The 18,959-nt window shown below is 41.7% G+C and overlaps 1 protein-coding gene across 4 annotated transcripts in view; it reads left to right on the top strand.

The window, feature by feature from the left end:
- Window positions 1-18,959, top strand: part of lad1 (ladinin) — a 166,476-nt gene that overhangs the window by 127,678 nt on the left and 19,839 nt on the right. For all 4 annotated transcript variants that reach the window (XM_059950479.1, XM_059950478.1, XM_059950480.1 and 1 more), the window contains exons 5-9: window positions 3,396-3,621; window positions 6,704-6,811; window positions 9,354-9,394; window positions 15,659-15,737; window positions 16,405-16,542. In XM_059950479.1, the coding sequence (XP_059806462.1) occupies window positions 3,396-3,621; window positions 6,704-6,811; window positions 9,354-9,394; window positions 15,659-15,737; window positions 16,405-16,542 (592 nt within the window). The remainder of the gene's footprint in view (window positions 1-3,395; window positions 3,622-6,703; window positions 6,812-9,353; window positions 9,395-15,658; window positions 15,738-16,404; window positions 16,543-18,959) is intronic.

The following is an 18,959-nucleotide window of genomic DNA, read 5'->3' as shown; positions in this document are numbered from 1 at the left end:
CGTCATGAGGCATATCAAGACCCTGCTGCCCCCTTCACTGGATCCCCTGCAGTTTGCGTACCATCCCAACAATTCAACAGATGACCCCATTGCCATCACCCTCCACCTGGCCCTAACCCACCTGGACAAAAAAGACACATACGTTCGGATGCTGTTCATAGACTTTAGTCCAGCATTCAACACAATCATCCCTCAGAAACTGATTGGAAAGCTGAGCCTACTGGGCCAGAACACCTCCCTCTGCAATTGGATCCTAGACTTCCGGACTGGGAGATCTCAGTCAGTCTGGGTCAGGAGCAGCATCTCCAACACCATCACACTGAGCACGGGGGCCCCCCCAGGGTTGCGTGCTCAGTCCACTGCTGTTCACTCTGCTGACCCACGACTGTGCTGCAACACACAGCTCAAACCATATCATCAAGTTCGCTGATGACACGACCATGGCGGGTCTCATCAGCAAGAACGACGAGTCAGCTTACAGAGAGGAGGAGCAGCGGCTAACGGACTGGTGCAGAGCCAACAACCTGTCTCTTAATGTGAACAAAACAAAAGAGATGGTTTTTGACTTCAGGAGGGCACGGAGCAACCACTCCCCACTGAAAATTGGGGAGATCTCTCCTTGGTAGAGATCGTAAAGAGCACCAAATTTTTTGGAGTTCACCTGACAGAAAATCTCACCCAGTCCCTCAACACCAGCTCCATAGCAAAGAAAGCCCAGCAGCATCTCTACTTTTTGCGAAGGCTGAGGAAAGTCCATTTCCCACCCGCCAGCCTCATCACATTCTACAGGGGTTGTATTGAGAGCATCCTGAGCAGCTGCATCACTGCCTGGTTCGGAAATTGCACCATCTCGGATCGCAAGACCCTGCAGCGGATAGTGAGGTCAGCTGAGAAGATCATCAGGGTCTCTCTTCCTGCCATCATGGACATTTACACTACACGCTGCATCTGCAAAGGAAACAGCATTATGAAGGACCCCATGCACCCCTCATGCAATCTCTTCTCCCTCCTGCTATCTGGGAAGAGGCCCCGAAGCATTTGGGCTCTCACAACCAGATTATGTAACAGTTTCTTCCCCCAAGCTATCAGACTCCTCAATACCCGAAGCCTGGACTGACGCCTTGCCCTATTGTCCTGTTTATTATTTATTGTAATGACTGCACTGTTTTTGTGCACTTTATGCAGTCCAGTGTAGGTCTGTAGTCCAGTGTAGCTTTCTCTGTGTTGTGTTTTTTTTTATTACATAGTTCAGTCTAGTTTTTTGTACCGTGTTATGTAACTCCATGGTCCTGAAAAACATTGTCTCATTTTTACAATGCACTGTAACAGGATTTATGGTCGAAATGACAATAAAGGTTGACTTGACTTGACTTGAAATTACGTATTTACTTATTTACGCAGAATTTGGTTTTATTGAATATCAGTTTAACATTGTTATGGGATCACATTCCTCACTGTTGCTCTGTGGAAACCATTAAACTGTAGTCTATCCAGCACAAAGCAGTAAGTCAATCATTTTTGGGGCCTAAGTTGGATGCTGTGTTTTGATTTAATACCAAACTGAGCATCAACAAAAAAAGAATTACTTAACTGGCACAGCTTTTAATTGCTGTTGTGGGGTGATTAAGTGAAATTAAATCTGGTGTTCCATTGGGGAGCCTTTAAATTACATGCAGTTCCCAACTTGTGTGATTTTATCCATGTTTTCATTAACTGGGAGTGCACAACAAAAGTAATTGACTACAACCGTTTGATCTTACTTCCTTATATGAAAATCTGCAGTTTCCCATGCAATCAAATAAGATGCAAAGCCTGTCCTTTTACATCTTCCCTTCCCATGATTCAGAGAACCAAACAAAAGTTCTGTCTATTTCCTCCACCCTGGACTCATTCTTGTTACCTGTTTTGCAGATTCCTAATTCCTTCATTGCAACACTTCTAGCGGAGTCTTACAATCGGGTGTACTCTGCTCAGTCGTCACAACATGGCCTCCTTTACACAGAAGAAACCAAATGCAGATAGGGTGCTGGCTTTGTGGACCATCAGTGTTCAGCCCACAGGAATGGCCCTGGGCTTCTGGATGCCTGTCACTGTAATTACCATCTCACTCCCATGCTGCCTGATCCCTTTCACTGTCCCAATGAGGCAAAATGGAAGCTGCAGAAGCGACAATTTCATCTCACTTTGGTGCTGAGGGCTACACTATGGTCTCCTTTACTGTCCCAATGAGGCACAATGGAAACAAAGCTTTTCTGTGTGGGCACATTGCAGCCGGCAGGATTGAATAACTAATTCATGAACTGTAGAGAACTCTCTTCCTTTATGCTGCTTTGGAACTTTTGCTTGCCATAATTTTAGCCCATTATTTCTTATTTTTTCCCTTTGTTTATTTTGTCCAGCCTCAGGGTATGTTTTAACATTAGCAAAAACAGCCTTTCACAAAGAAGCCTGTTCTGATTTTAACTGCCTCTCATTTCCTATCAATGACATTCTTTTTGTTCTATCACTTCCCCTCTCCACCTTCTAACTCATTTCTCTCTTTCCCCACTGTCCTTGTGAAGGCCCAAGGCAGAAAGAAGCATTAACTGTTCCTCTTTACACAAGTGCTCTTATCTGCAGAGAGTATTTGCTGTCCATGGAAATGGAGTGATTACATGCAGAAAATATAATGTAATGTATTGACAGCTCTGTAAGAATGAATCATGACTGTCCTGTGGAAACCACTAGACCACTGTCTTGTCAGTGGATCAAATATTTCAAAAGAAACACAGTGATCTTTTTTCCCAACTCAACTTATGCATTAGCAAAACATCTTAAATATTTTAATTCAATATTTAATTCAAGATGTGAACACCCCACTTTTCAGGACATTTACAGGTGTGTAAAAAGAGCCTAAAGGATCATAGGGACCCGAGTCACCCCAACCACAAACTGTTCCAGCTGCTGACATCTGGGAAATAAAAGCCTGGACCAACAGGCTCCACTTCTTCCACCAGGCCATCAGACTGATTAGTATGCGCTGATACAATTGTGTACCTTTGCTATACTGACTGTCCTGTTGTAGATACTATTTATTACAAATTGTTATAAAATGCACATTGCACACTTAGACAGAGACATAACATAAATATTTTAATTCCTCATGTATGTGAAGAATGTAAGTAATAAAATCAATTCAATCCAATTTAATTTAAGCTTCCTTTCCCCATGCACTATCAATGTGGAGCTCTATCTTGTGGTCGCTTTAAGAACAGCTGAAGCTCCGCCCTATCTGTGATGCACAGGTGTCGGAGCGGATTTTCCTGGGGAAAAGCATGGTAATAGACAGTGCTATGAAGCGTTACTCTCTGCTAGTCTTTGTATCTAAAATGTTTTCTTCAATTGCCCACACACAGTTTAGGAAAGCCCAAAGAAGAAACAAGCCCAACAAAGCTGAAAAAGCAGCCCAGCCTGGAAAGTAATGCATGCCCTCTGGTGGAGTATAGCAGTACAAAGGCTGAAAGTGATTGCCACAGATATCAAACAAAATCAACAGAGATCAAGGGAAAAGAACGAGAAGGATATGCAAAACTTCAGGAAGATGCATCCAAGCAAGAAATCAAGAACAATGCAAGGCTACAGGTATGACAATGAAGTCGAACCCACAACACTGCATTCTGCACAATCACAAAGAGGTTCTGCAGATGCTGCAGGGAAGCACACAGAAAATGCTGGAGGTCAGGCAGCATCTATGGAAATGAATAAACAGTCCACATTGATGGCGTGATCAATACTTCCCTTGGGTTTTGGGTTTGGTCAATGACCGCAAGTTTCCCCCTGCAGCCCAAAGACATCAAGGTTTTATAGGTCAATAGGCTGCTGTAAATTGTCTCTAATGTGCACATGAGTAGTAGAATCTGGAAGGAGCTGAGGAAAGATTTATCAGAGTGAAAGTAGGCAACTCTTATAGGTGTATAAAATCACGAGTGCCATAGATATGGTGAATGAACTGAGTCTTATACACACAGATTGCGTATCAAGAAATGGAGCCAAAGGTTTAAGGTGAGGGGAAAGATTAAAGGGGAGGTTGGGGGCAACTTTTTTTTAATCTACAAGAAGGGTGGTATCTATATGTGGAATCAGCCACCAGAGGAAATAGTGGAGGCAGGTACAGTAACAACTTCCAGAGGACATTTGGACTGGTGCATGGGTTGGAGAGGTTTCGAAGTTTATGGGTCAAATCCTGGCAAATGGGACCATTTTGGATAGGGCATGGTCCATTTGTGCCAAAGGGCCTATTTCCATGCTCATTGACTCTAAAGGCAAGCTCTTTCTTAGAGCTTTTGACTTCTCAGTGTCCAGACGTTATCTATTTCCCCATGTAGACATGTGACCAAGGCTCCACTCCCATCAGAAACAGAACTACAATGTTTGTAATTTTATTTTGTCAATTCTTAAATATGAACTCTCTTAACTGAGAAGCATACGGAATGGCAGTGGACTTTGTGTAGACTCAGTGCAGCAGGGTGCCGCATTTCAGGCCAATATGTCTGCATAATGGCTAATGGAATTGCTTTACAGCCCACCAGCGATCATTAATTGGGGTTCAGTTCTTGCCATTATCTGTAAGGAGTTTCTTTGCTCTCCTGAAGACTTTGTATGTTTCCTTTGGGTGCTCTGCTTTCCTTTCATACAAACAAACAACAAAAGTTCATTTATTGTCAAGATGTACAACTCTGAAATCCTTCTTCTCCAGATAGCCACGAAGCCAAGAAATAAAAGAACAGTAGCACAATCTTCAAACCCCAAATCACTCCTCCTTGCACGAAAAATGAACAAAACTGGAACAGGCATATCAACCCACAAAAACCCCTTGTCTGCACACAAAAAATGAGAGAGATTGGGCAAAAAAACATGGAATATAAAAAACTATGAACATGTAAGAAATAGTCCATAGTCCAAGCCAAAATCCGAAACACAGAAAATCTGGGTAACGTTCTCCAGGCACAGCAGCAGGCCTTTTCCTCTGTGCTAGCAGAGTGATCTCCCAATGATCAAAAGGCAATCTCCCCTCTCCTGCAGCACAGCAATCACCACTTGCGATCAAACAGCAGGTAGCCGGTGCTCACCTTCGACATTCGTCTCTTTTTTTAAAAACCTCCCTCGTCACTTTAATCGGCAAACAATAAAAGGTTTAATTGGCAAAATGGAATCGAACATCAGCTCATGCCCCATCCCGCAGCCTTATCACAGCTAGTTTCGCGTATGCTGTCTCTACACCTGGAACGCTCTTGGAGACTGCAGTGTGCCCAAACGATCTCCAACCTGCAATTTACAGGCTCCAATAGTTCCACAATCACATTCAAGACAAAGACAAATGTAAAAAAAATAAAAGATGTTGACCAAAGACAGCGACTGAAGGAGTGTTGTACGTAGCCACCATCTTGACCAATATATTCCAAGGATGTACAGTACTGTGCAAAAGTCATAGGTACATATATAAAAAAATCTGTAAATCAAAGATGCTTTCAAAAATAAAGGAATAAAAAGTTTCTAGATATCAAACTATTTGCTATAAAGAGCATTAAACATAAAAATCTAAATCAAATCAACTTGCTGTGACTACCCTTTGCCTTTAAAGCTGCTTCAATTATCTTAAGTACATTGTTGGTGTATTGTAAATACATTGAAGGTTTTATAAGAAAACCTTCTGGTGGGTTTTACCAAGCATCTTGGAGAACGCCACAGTTCCTCTGCAGTCTTTGGCTGTTTGGCACGCCTCTGTCCCTCCAGCTGATCCCAGAAAGCCTCAATGGCGTGGCACGGTAACGCCACAGTTAGCACAACGGGTTACAGTACAGATGACCGGGGTTCAATTTCCTCCACTATCTGTTCTTCCCGTGACTGCACGGTTTCCCTTCAGTTGCTACTGTTTCCTTCCACAGTCCAAAGGCTTACTGGTTGGTAGGGTAATTGGTCATTATAGTTTGTCAGTGATTCGGCTAGGACTGAACCAGGAATTGCTGGGCAACATGGCTCAAAGTTCTGGAAAGGTCTTTTCTGCAGTGCAGCTCAATAAATAAAAAAAAACAAATGACATTGAGATCAGGGCTCTGTGGATGTCATACCATTTGGAACCATATAACAAATGCAGGGTGCCTAAGACTTCAGCACAGTGCTGTATGGTTAGGGCTGGTGAGTTGTGGGCCTGCTATACTGGTGGCTGAGGAGTAGCGACACCTACAGGCTGTCCCCAGCACAACCCTTGGACTTTTGGTCATTGATGCAAAAAAAAACAATACAGTTCACAGACAAAAGAAATTCCACAGATGCTGGGTAAGCAAAGCAACACACATAAAATGCTGGAGGAACTCAGCAGGTCAGGCAGCATCTGTGGAAAAGACAAAGCAGTCAGTGATTCTGGTTGACTGTTTAGTCTTTTCGATAGATGCTGCCGGACCTGCTGAGTTCCTCTATCATTTGTGTGTGTGTTGAGATGCATTTCACTCTACATGTGACAAATTTCAACATCTTTCCACTCTTTTTCTCTTCTATCCAAGTCAACAATTTTTTGGAAAGAGACTGTTGACACTGATCATTGAGCTGGTTCGGCTGAACTGAATTACATTACCTTCACCTGGGATGTGCCTAGCTGCAACAGGCTGATTATTGAATAAACAAGAAAGAATATGATAATTTAAATAGTTGTTAAATATTATTTCAGGACGAGAAATCAGGAGTACAACAGGAGAAAAAGGAAAATATCCCTGATTGTTCCAGCACAAAAAGCAGCCCCTTCCGTCGTTTCTCTGCAAGAGCTGCATCATTCAGAGTGAGTGTGACTTACACTGATGCTTTTATAGTGATATGATCATCTAGGATTTCATGCCTACTGATACCAGCTTTGTTAAAGTCCTGCTTCCCTGATTCCATAAACTCAAAAATTCCCTTACATGAATGGAGTAAGGCTATCATATCATACTTATCTACTCTGCCATAAATAAGCATAAGAAGATCAAGGACCTATTGTAAAAGATTTATATTTTTGAAGTATATCAACAAAGCAAAGCAATTCACATTTAAGGGATTATACACCTTTGATCAATAAATCTAATATTAGGAAATAAGGCACAATAAAGACAATAGTCACTGTAATGCTAAGCTTTGGAAAATATGTATTAAATGTTTGTTCTTTTTATGATTTAACAATAAAAGATAATTTAGTATAGTTTGGAGGTCAAAGTAAAATTTACTATCAGAGTACACACGTGTCTCCACAAACAACCCTGAGACCCTTTTACTGTGGATGTACTTGGCAAATCTATAGAACAATAACAGTAAAGAATCAATGAAAAACAAACTGTGCCAATGTAAATATAAATAATTAGCAACAAATAATGAGAGCATGAAATAATAATATAAAGAGTCCTTAAAGTGAGATCATTGGTTGTGGGAACACCAGAAATAGAATGAGTGTCCTTTTTTGTTGGTTGAGGGGTAGTAACTGTTCTTGAACCTGGTGCCATGAGTCCTGAGGCACCTGTACCTTCCACCTGATTGCAGCCACGAGGAAAGACTATGGCCTGGGTGGTGAGGATCTTTGACGATGGATGCTGCTTTTCTACAACACCATTTCGTGTAGATGTGCTCAATAGTTGGGTGGGCTTTACCCATGATATACTGGACGGAACCCACTAAGTTTCGGAGGATTTTCTTCTCAAGGGCATTGGTGTTCCCATACCAGGCCAGAATGCAGCCAGTCAATACACTTCCCACCACACATGTAGAGAAATTTTTGACAACGCTTTGGTACATGCAGCTTAGAAAAATAGAGGGTGATGGGTAACCCTGGCTAATTTCTAAAGTAAGTACATGTTCAGTACAGCAGTGTGGGCCGAAGGGCCTGTATTGTGCTGTAGGTTTTCTATGTTTCTAAATCTCTTCATCAACTAAGCAAGTTGAGGCACTGCTGTGCTTTCTTTGCAATTACATTTATATGATGAGCCCAAGATAGGTCTTCTGATATAGTACCACACAGGAATTTAAAATGTCTGACCCTCTCCACCTCTGATCCTCCAGTGAGTACTGGCTTGTGGAACTCTGCTTTCCCTCTCATGAAGTCTACAATCAGTTCCTTGGTTTTGCTGACATTGAATGAGGGGTTGTTGTTATGACACCACTCAGACAAATTTTCAGTCCCCTTCCTGTATGCTGATTCATCACCCCCTTCAATACTGCCCACTATAGAGGTGTCATCGGCAAACTTGTATAAGATGCTGGAGCTGAATTTAGCCACACAGTCATAAATGTAAAGCGTTTAGAGCAGGGGATTAGGTACGCATCTCTGTGCCAAACTACCTGAAGAATTTAACCAAATTGATCTGCAGAAAATGCTTCCTTTTTGCCAATTCAGACAGTATGGTTTTGTTTTGTAATTTGTAGGTTTATTTAATAGAGACGTAAGCACGTTTTTTTCTGTGAATAAGGGAGTAAAACTCAAAATTCTTTCAGGAATTCATCCAGTGAATTTTTCTCCTTTTCTCATGTTTATTTTCCACTTCAAACTTTAACGCCAAGGGAGAAGTTCTTCCAGTTCTGAAGCAATAACTTAGTTGAGATAGAGGAGCCCCATCCTTTATTACTGGGGATTTATGACTGATTTTGGCATGAAATGCAGAGAATCAAGTTCTTTAATGAATTCAAAGTGTCACTAAGCATTACAGAAAAAAATATTATAGATATTTAAAAGCAAGAGGCATGCATTGTCTGTTCTTGCTTCCAATTTCCTCCATGTAGTCATCTGTTCTTTCTGTGTCTATTGGCCATGGTGTATCTTCCTTCTTCAGATGTGCTGATGATGTCTTGCAGCCCTTCTTTTATCCTCAGGAGAGTAGTGCTTCGCCATTGAGGGTCATGGATTGTCTTGGATGAAAGTGATTAGCTTATGGGCATCTTTTGCTCATCCATATGTTCCTGATGGCTCAGTGAGGAGACTTCTTTGAGGTGATTTCTGCATCTGATCTTAAAAGAGCATCAGAATTAACACTTGCTTTGTCATGACTTATTTGTGTCGTCTGCAGTTTCCCAAATGTTTACTTTGACCTTCTCCCCTTGAATCTTGCACAGACATCACCAATTAAAACACATCCCATCTGTCTCAAACTTATCATGTATTGATAACATTTCCTATCATGCTTTGTGGTTTGCAACTTACCAAAATGACCAATAGTGATACCAAATTCAGATTTAAATACATTGTTTGTTATTAATCTAACACATTTGATTCTGTCATATTGCTGGTGGAAATTGGAGGAGAGGAGAATGGGGGAACATTATATAGAAAATGTATAACTGATGCATTGATTTTTCTTTAGGCAACGAATCCCGAGGTGAAAAGCCAATTCCTCCAAAGAAGGTTAGTAATTTAAATAGTTTTATTTATGTTCTGTCATGGAATGGGAACTCTGCTGCAAAACTTGCATTTAATGCCAATCGCTAACTGCTTCTGTGAAGCTTCAGCTCAGTAGCCTTCTTGGACAAGACGGTCCCTATGGTAACCGTATATTCATTATGTCCTTGAATAAGGAATTCCAGGATTTGGTTTCAACAACTTACTTTTAATTCAGAGGTGTTTGACATGGAGGGATTCTGCTGGCAGTGGTCTTCTTAAGTACTTGGTTGTTCTTGTCTTGCCGTAAGATAGAAATAAAGGATTTGGGTGAAACTTAGGATGAAGCTTTAATATTTAATTCAGAGATACAGCTTGGTAACAGGCCCTTTACGGCTCAATGAGCCTGCTCTGCCCATTTCCACCTAAGTGACCAATTAACCTACCAACCCGTATGTTTTTGGAATGTAGGAGAACACCAGAGCACCTGGAGGAAACCCACCCAGTCAAGAGCAGAACGTAAAATTCCTTACAGACAGTGGCAGGAATTGACCTCAGGTCGCTGACTCTGATAGCGTTCTGCTAACCATTCACTACTGTGCTGCCCCAAATACTTCCTGCAGGACACGGACCCATACTGTTGGCGAGCTTGAATGTTCATTGAGGTAGACTGTTTGGCAATCAAGTAGCAAAAAGGGCCGGAGGAACTTAAGAGGTCAGGCGGCAACTATAGAGGGAAATGGACAGCTGATGTTTCAGGTAGAGATCCTTCATCTGGAATAGTGATCTGTTAACAAAGTATTTTGTCATAAGCACAAGAGATTCTGCAGATGCCGGGAATCCAGAATAGCACACAGAAAATGCTTTAGAAACTCAGCAGGTCAGGCAGCATCTATAGGAAGGAATAAAGAGTTGATCTTTGAGGCAGAAACCCATTTGCCAGGACTCATAAATCTGATGAAGTATTTCATCTGATGTAGTACTAAAGCAGGTTTCTTTATCTTGGACTGGGTTGACTATTGGAGCTTAGTGTGTGATTTTCAATAAAACTCCTCCAGACAAGTGCAGGGAAGGCAATCAGAATTTGATATACCTTGTAAATGACAGAAAGGCTTTAGTGAATAAATGGGTGAGTCACTTACACAAAATGCCCAGCTGCTGATCTCCTTTATTAGTCAGTTGTTTCACATTACAGGGCTTGGTGATTCATTCATTCATGGCTTGGCTTCGCGAACGAAGATTTAGGAAGGGGGCTGCCCACGTCTGCTGCAGGCTCGCTGGTAGCTGACGAGACCAATACAGGACAGGCAGACCCAGCCACGGAGGCTGGAGGATGGTTGTAGACGTGGGTGTGTCCTTCGGAATGTTTTTTTAGGTGGAGTGCAGTGAGCGCAATATGCACCCCACCCTTTACACCCAGGGTTCATCTGCCATAGCCTAGCAAGCTGGGACGGTGACAGCACGGTCCTCAGGGCGTATGAGTTATGTCAGTGTGTCTTTCTCCTAGGTGGATGGCTAGACAAGGCTGACGGGCCCCACCTGCCTGGGTTTGGAGTCAGAGTTGTCCTTCCCTTAGGCTGGTTGCCAACCAAGGGTACGAGCCCAGCCTACCCGTTCAGTTATACTGATGGACACTGGGTCACGCCATGACATTTCAAGCCCGGTGGAAACGGGGGGGCACCGACGAGAAGGTAGTGCTATGGACACGGTAGTGTAGGAGAGGCCATTTGCAGTGGCCTCTTGCCTAGCAAGCCTGACAGTGACACGCGGCAATCACTACACTGGGAAAAGAGAGGCGATGTATTGCGCTTGCACTTTCCCTGGGTGAGCGGGACGTCAGGCCCTGACCTCACCTGTCCCCCCCCACCCCCAAGGGCTTGGTGATATTATTAGATGATACTACTATTAAAGAACAATGTTTCTCTTTCTTCAACATTGATGCTACCCTCACCCGCAACTCGACCATTTCCCAGATATCCACACTCACCCGCCGCCTTAATGGGGATGGAGTTCCTCTACCATCCCATCAGGCTCCGCTTCCAACGCATCATTCTCTGCAACTTCTGTCATCCTCAACAGGGTTCTACCACCAGACATATCCTTACCTTCCATCTCACTCTCTGCTTATTCAGGGATTCCTTGCTCTATGATTCCCTGGTCAATTTGACACTCCCTGCTAATCTCCCTCTTGGCTCATATCCCTGCAAATGAGAGAAATGCTACTCCTGCCCATTCACCTCTTCCCTCACCTCGATCCTCCATGAATCCCTTGTCCATTCCACTCTCCCCACTAAACCCTTACTGACACCTAGCCCAGCAAGCAAGAGAAATGCTACAACTGCCCATTCCCTCACCTCCAATCATGGCCCCAAACAATCCTTTCAATGTTCAAAGTAAACTTATTGTCAAAGTAGATATATGTCACTTTATACAACCCTGTGATCCCTTTTCTTGCGGGCAATCCCAGTCAATAAAGAGGCCACACCCATCAGGACAGAAAAACAACCTATGTGGAAAGAAACAACAAACTGTACAATTACAAAAAGAAAGAGAACAAAATAAATAATAATAATGATAAATGAATAAGCAATAAGTATTGAGAACATGAGATGAAAACTTCTTGAAAGTGCACCCAGTTCAGTGGGAAAAGCACAGTGATAAGGTACGTGAAATTGTACCCTCTGGTTCAAGATCTCCACCGCATATCATTTTAGATGACGTTGAATCTACACAAACTTCTAAGAAATTAGAGGCACTGCCATGCTTTCTTCATAATGGCACTTACTCGTTGTACCCAGGATAGAAACTCTGAAGAGAAACTCTGAACACCAAAGAATTTAAAGTTGCTGACCCTCTCCACCTCTGATCCTTCATTGAGGACTGGCTCATGGATCTTCGGTTTCTTCCTCCTCAAGTCAATAGTCAGCTCTTTGGTCTTGCTGACATTGAGTGAGAAGTTGTTGTGGCACCACTCAGCCAGATTTTCAATCTTCTTGTTATATGCTGATCTATCACTACATCCTATTCTTGTTAGATGTGTCTTCAGACAATGCTGATTCATAGTTATGCATCAAACCTATTTCTACCAACTTCTCCTTATATGCGTCCAAAACTCATAGTTAACCGAGGCTGTTGGGACGAGAAGCACCACTTTCCCATCAATACAAGTCCTGTGCACATGCCTCACAATCTCACTCCTGCTAGTCTCGCATTGGTAGTAGCAGCACGTGGATGTGCGAACTTGCGCTCTTAACCTTTTGTTGTTATTACCTACGGTGCAGTGACCTTCTGCTTGAAATATTTCACCATGCCTCCTAAGCATCCCATGTCAAGCCCTGGGCCATCAGCCAAGTGGCAGAGTACCACTTTAACACTTGAAAAAAAGTTGGAAATTATAAACAGGGCCATGTCAGGTGAAGGTAACACAGCCCTGGGATGTTACTTCAGCCAGGGTAATTCCACAATCAGAAACATAAATAAAAATGCTGAGAAAATAAAAAGTGCAGTGATTGATTCATCACAAGTGTCTTCAAAGGTTGTTACCAAAGTGTGTAACCCGACTATGACAAAAATGGAGAAAATGTTGAGTTTGTACATTGAGCATGAAACAAAGAAAAAAAACAACATTCAGTTCTGATCATCTTCATGTGAAAGCTTTGGAAATTTATGGTCGCCTTTGATCAGAGGCTAGTGAAGAAGTGTCAAGTGATATTGTTAGCTTTAATGCAAGTAAGGAATGGTTTTCTCAGTTTGTTAATCATCACAGGCTTCACAACTTAGCTGTGCATGCTGCGCAAGCTAGTGCTGACCATGAAGTTGCTGAACACTATCCTTTGCAGTTGCGGGCTATGATAGCTGAGTTAGGCATCACACCAAAGCAGGTGTTTAATGCAGACGAGACCGGGCTTTTCTGGAAGTGTATGCCGAAATGCACTTACATAAGTAAGGATGAAAAGACTGCGTTAACTTCCTATAATTTATTACGTTGAATATTACCTTAAATTGATGAAATATAATACGAATGTTGCCTTGTGGTACAGCTTTTATGTCGTATTGGTATGAAAATATGAATAATTTACAGATAAAGCATACTTAGGAAGCCCTCCAGAATGCATCCCTATTTTCTCCATTTAAATAATTATTCACATTATGTGTTTTCCGTACTATGTGTTGTCTGCGAGGAACGTATCCCCCACATATAACGAGGATAGGGTGTATGTTTGATTCGGCCAGTGACAGTGGTGTGATAAGCAAACTTAAACATGGCAGTGGAGCTGTTATTAGCCACATGGTCAGAAGTGAAAGCAAGTAGAGCAGGGGACTAAGCACACAACCTTGTGGTGCTCCTGTGCTGATGGAGATTGTGGAGGATATTGTTGCCAATCTGAAATGATTGGAGTCTACAAGTGAGGAAATCAAAGATCCAGTTGCACAGGGAGGTATTGAGGTCAAGGACTTGAAGCTTTTTGATTAGTTTTGAGGGGATGATAGTATTGAATGTTGAGCTGTAGACAATGGAAATCATTGCTATTTATGCATGTTCACAGTCCAGATGTTCCAGCATTGATTGAAGAGCCAATGAAATGGCATCTGCAGTTGACCTGTTGTGATGGTAGACAATTTAGCATGGATGTAAGTTACTTCTCAGGCAGGAGTTGATATGTTCCATCACCAACCTCTCAAAGCACTTCATCCCAGTGAATGTAAGTGCTTTTGGACGATAGTCATTGAGGAAGATCTTCTTAGGCATCAGTATAATTTAAGCCTGCTTGAAGCAGGTGGGTACCTCAGACTGATAAAGTGAGAGGTTAAAGATATCAGGAGATGCAACAATTCATCTGTGAATCTGTTGGGGTTGTCTATTGCATCCAGCACTCCCAATGTGGCCTCTTCTACATTGGTCAGACCCAATATAAATTGAGGCTCCACTTTGTTAAGAACATCCAATCCATCTGCCAGAAGTGGAATTTCCCAATAACTAATCATTTTAATTCCTATCCCAATTCCCATTCCAACATGTTGGGCCTTAAGACTATAAGACATAGGAGCAGAATTAGGCCATTTGGCCCATCAAGTCTGCTCTGCCATTCCACCATGGCTGATTTTTTATCCCTCTCAATCACATTCTTCTATAAGCCATAAAGAGGTCCATGACCTCCCCTTCTGCCACGATGAGACCACTCTTACGCGGACGAGCAACATCGCATAATCTGTCTAGATAGCCTCCAATCTGATGGTATGAACATTGATTTCTCCTTCTGGTTTTTTTCCCCATTCCCACTTACCTTTTCTTCTATTCTCCACTGTGGCCTCTGACCTCTGCTGCCTCTCATTTCCCCAGTGCCCCTTATCCCTTACTTTCCTCCATGGCCCACCCTCCTCTCCCTCTTCTTCTCTGGCCCTTGACCTTTTCCACCCACCTGGCTTCACCTATTACCTTCCATCTTGTTCTCCTTCCCCTCCACCCCCCACCTTTTTATTCTTACACCTTCCCGTCCAGTCCTGATGAAACGTCTCAGCCTGAAATGTCAACTGTTCATTCATTTCCATAGATGTTACCTGAGCTACTGAATTTCCCCAGCATTCTGTGTGTGTTGCTCTGGATTTCCAGCATCTGCAGAATTGTGTGCGTTTAAAGCTTGAAGTACACTTGTTGGTGATTACATCTTATGCCTTTGCTGCACTCAAATGTATCTTGCTGGTGGTGTTTGGCATGGAGGAGTACTGATTCTGAGGGAGCTGCTGAAAGAAGTTGGATGCTAGCCCATCTGTGTTCATAGATTCACTGCAATGCAACTGACTCTTAAATGGTCCTCTTTATTGATCCCTCAACTGTGCTGGTCCATGGTGGTAATGTAATACAAGAATAGATTCAGAAGGAACATTTGGCATTGGTTCTGCATCTGGTCAAGGTACACTCTGTCTAGTTAGTCCTGCATAAGTTCCTTATGAAAGTCAAAGAACTAACCAAAAACCAAAAGGTATACCAGAATGGAGGCGTGCAACATTAAAGAGAGATCATATGCACAGATTCATGCCTTTCAGACTCCTGAATCACCATTCTTGGTTACTTCCTGAATAAATGCCAGGTTAGTTTTAAATAAGATGTATGTTCTGTGGTAGACTATCAAGAGCATGTCTCTGTGATATTCTCACCATTAGTTCCACACTCCAAAATGTCTCATGACATCAGGTCGTATCACCTGGGAATTATATTAATGAATTATAATTGGCTCTTTATGCTTAGTAATGAGTGAGGGTTAATTGATTGATGTTGATCTCTCCTAACAGTGCCAGTTTAAGGATTCCAGCCCGATCGTCATCAGGAAAAATTGATGGCATACTTGAGAAGTATGCAAAGGCAATTGAGGTGAGGATCTGTGTGGTTGGGTAAATTGCATAACGGGTGTGAGAATATAATATCCGCTGCTGGCATTATTTTGTGGAATATTGAAGTCCAATTTTTGTTTTTCACTACATGCCATTTTCCTTTGGGCTCACTGAACTACTGCCTAACAAGCAGAATTTGTAGCGTTGCCCAACAGTGTGTAGTGAATCCCAGGAAGGCAGCTCTGTGATTTTGTTTACTCATACTATAATCACAAGCCTTCATCAGTGAGCCCCTCCCTGCGTTGGTCTCCTAACTCAGCGAGACTCAATCCACTCCTGACTTGGACCATTTGGCTCAAACCACGTACCCCACTATTAATCTGTGTAATAGTTCATTCTTCTCCAATTCCTGTAAGCTGACCATTACCAAACCCCTCAATTAATCTCCAGCCGAACCTCTACACTTTCAAGGACAGGGCCTGAAGTTGCCCCCATAATCTTAAACCTACAATCACCCTTCCGATCTGCAGCCATCCCCTCTTAAATTGGGCCACAGATTTTTCCTAGCAGGAAGTCTTCAAGTAAAATGCTATCATCATATACCAACAATTCAGTATGTGTAAAACTTGATACTAGATTTCTAGTTTGGAATGTTGCATTTCAAACTTAAGGCAATTTAATTGATTTCATTTAATATTTCATTACAGAGAAGTGACAGCATCAAATCAAAGTCATCCTCTTCAGATTACCTGTCCCGACCACTGGAAGGCATTGCAAGCAAGCGCTGTGTGTTTGAAAAAGAAGACGCACAAAATAGCAGTTCTCGATTTCTAATGACCAGAAAGGTACTGTGGGTAATTCGTGAGTTAAGGTTTACATGAAATGACTCATGTTCACACACTATGTACAGCAGGAATGGCTATAGTAGCACTGAAAATGCAATGAATTGACACAGAGATACCAATTACCTGGAAGTAGATACAATTGCATTTTAAATATGCTTGAAAATAAATTTTCTATTTCTGTTTCACACTACGAAACAGCGTAGGGCAAAGCAGACTGCGAGAGGAAAAGTCTGCAAGCAATATTTTGGACTTCTAACCATGTTTCTTTTTAGGATTCTTCCACTAAGCTTTGTTGTAACTCTGCAGATGTTTGCTCAAAAATGATCTACCTCCTACAATCACCATCAGTAAAATTATCAGGTTATAGTACAAACTTGCAGTCTCAAAAGGAAACTGGGCTAATTTATGGAATTGATTCTATTTCCCTTTGAGGTTTTGTCCCTTTTAGTCTGTGTGTAATGATCATGAACTGGTATTTGAGATCTTTTTAACATAATTAAACATCCAAAAATACTCAATAGAAAATGGCACTTTTCATAATAGAAAAAGTGTTAATGAGCAAGCTGAAGACCAAAACATTAGAGCTGAGTAAAGATTTAGTCAGAATTTGTTTTCAGGATTTTAAAGATTGAGCATTAACATGAAAAATCCATTCATTCATTCATTCAGTCCTACACTGATGCTCAGTTTATTGACATCTTGACTGTTTTTCCTATCTTTTCCTAATGAAACTTGATAGCTTCTAAAATATCTAACATTTATCCACCTCAGTCTTTGTGTCATTGCTCAGTGCATGTCAAAGGAGGAGGATAGAAAGGTTTATCAGCTTTTATGTCAATATAGTGTTTCCAAGATACACAACACTACATTTAAAATTATATTCCCTTGCCCTTGAGTTTTTCATCAAAATGTGGTCGATTCTCCATGTCTAACCTCAGTCAGGACATCTAGCACCCTCTACTGAAGACAATACAGGCCAAGTCAAAGAAACTTTTCCTAGAATCTAACTTGCTGACAGCATTCTGCTGAATGTATGTTGAAATCCAATACTGCATGTCCGTCTTTTGATATAGTGTCCAAATGGACTCTGATATTATGATGGACTTGTCTGCCTTCACATGTTGAGACTCATCCGGGTCCCAACTCAGGTGCATGATTCGGTTTGTGTTTTGTTACGGATGGCTGAGAACGATTTAAATAAACACCATTTGGGGTGTTCTGTTGGAGGAGCTACAGAACACATCAGTCACCTAGGCATGGTCCAAATGAATGTTGGCTGAAAGCTTTCTCTGGAAGCCTGGAATAGATTAGCTGAAAAAGCACTTTTATATTAACAGATAACTCCTTCAACCACAAAGCCACCTAGATCTCACCCTTCCTGTTAGTCTGTTACCTAGCCTTTTATCTCACCCACAACCTCAGGCTTTATTATTCCCAGCCCGACCCAAGACTTTACAGGTACAAACCGGGTTCTGCTCAAAATGTCAGGCTACATCTGTGAGAAGAGAAGCAGTGTTGAGATTTCATGTCAGCCAACATTAGCCATGGCCCTCCTGGGGAAGCAGAAGTTTTCATTCGCAAGACAGAAATCATTTTATTCTGTTTCTGTAGCACAAAACCTATACCATTATCCTGCTGTTATCAACTTTTCTCACACTGTTTAAGATAATTGAGTGTACCTGTTGTACAATAAGATAAACCCTTAACCTGAGTGTCTACCTTGTCATGGTTTTGCACTTCATTGTCTTACTTGCACTGCACTTTCTGTGTAACTGTAGCACAATACTCTGCATTTATATTGCTTTTCCCTTGTACTACAAAAGATTTTATGATACCTCAGTACATATGACAATGATAAAAAAATTTACTACTGCTTATGAAAGATGCATAAATATAGACATTTTCAAATTCAAGATTCTTTGGGCTGCATTGTCAGGTTTGCAGGTATCAGTTTTAACAAGGCTTTTTTTCTATTGATCTATTACAAGTTCTTACAGCTTCTGACATTCAACTCTATGAGCGTGATCTCTGCATTCAGCTTTTAAAGGAATTTATCAAAATTTCATTGATTAAATGACATCTTTTCCAGATACAGGGAGTGTTGCAGCTTAAGGGATGGGAGGAGAGTTGGAGACTGCTCCCAGAGGTAGGAGAGTGGCCATGTGAACTAACTGGGGCCATTGTAAATGTCACACCTTGCTGTCTGGTGTGGGTAAGCGTGCCTGAAGAAGGTCACCAGTTGATAAAAAACAGATAGTAATCTGCGAAGGGGTTTTATTTGGTGCTGGGTGAAAAAATAAGACATAAGCTGCCCAAAAGTTGTGAAGAAAAAAGTATTTACAAATAGACAAGAGATAACAAACATGTATGTATAAAAATTTACAGATATACAAAGGCTTTTTCAATGAAACAATTTG

The sequence above is a fragment of the Hypanus sabinus genome, chromosome 25, assembly GCF_030144855.1.
Source record: "Hypanus sabinus isolate sHypSab1 chromosome 25, sHypSab1.hap1, whole genome shotgun sequence".
Taxonomy (NCBI): Eukaryota; Metazoa; Chordata; class Chondrichthyes; order Myliobatiformes; family Dasyatidae; genus Hypanus; species Hypanus sabinus.
This window is presented reverse-complemented; position numbering and strand designations above follow the sequence as displayed.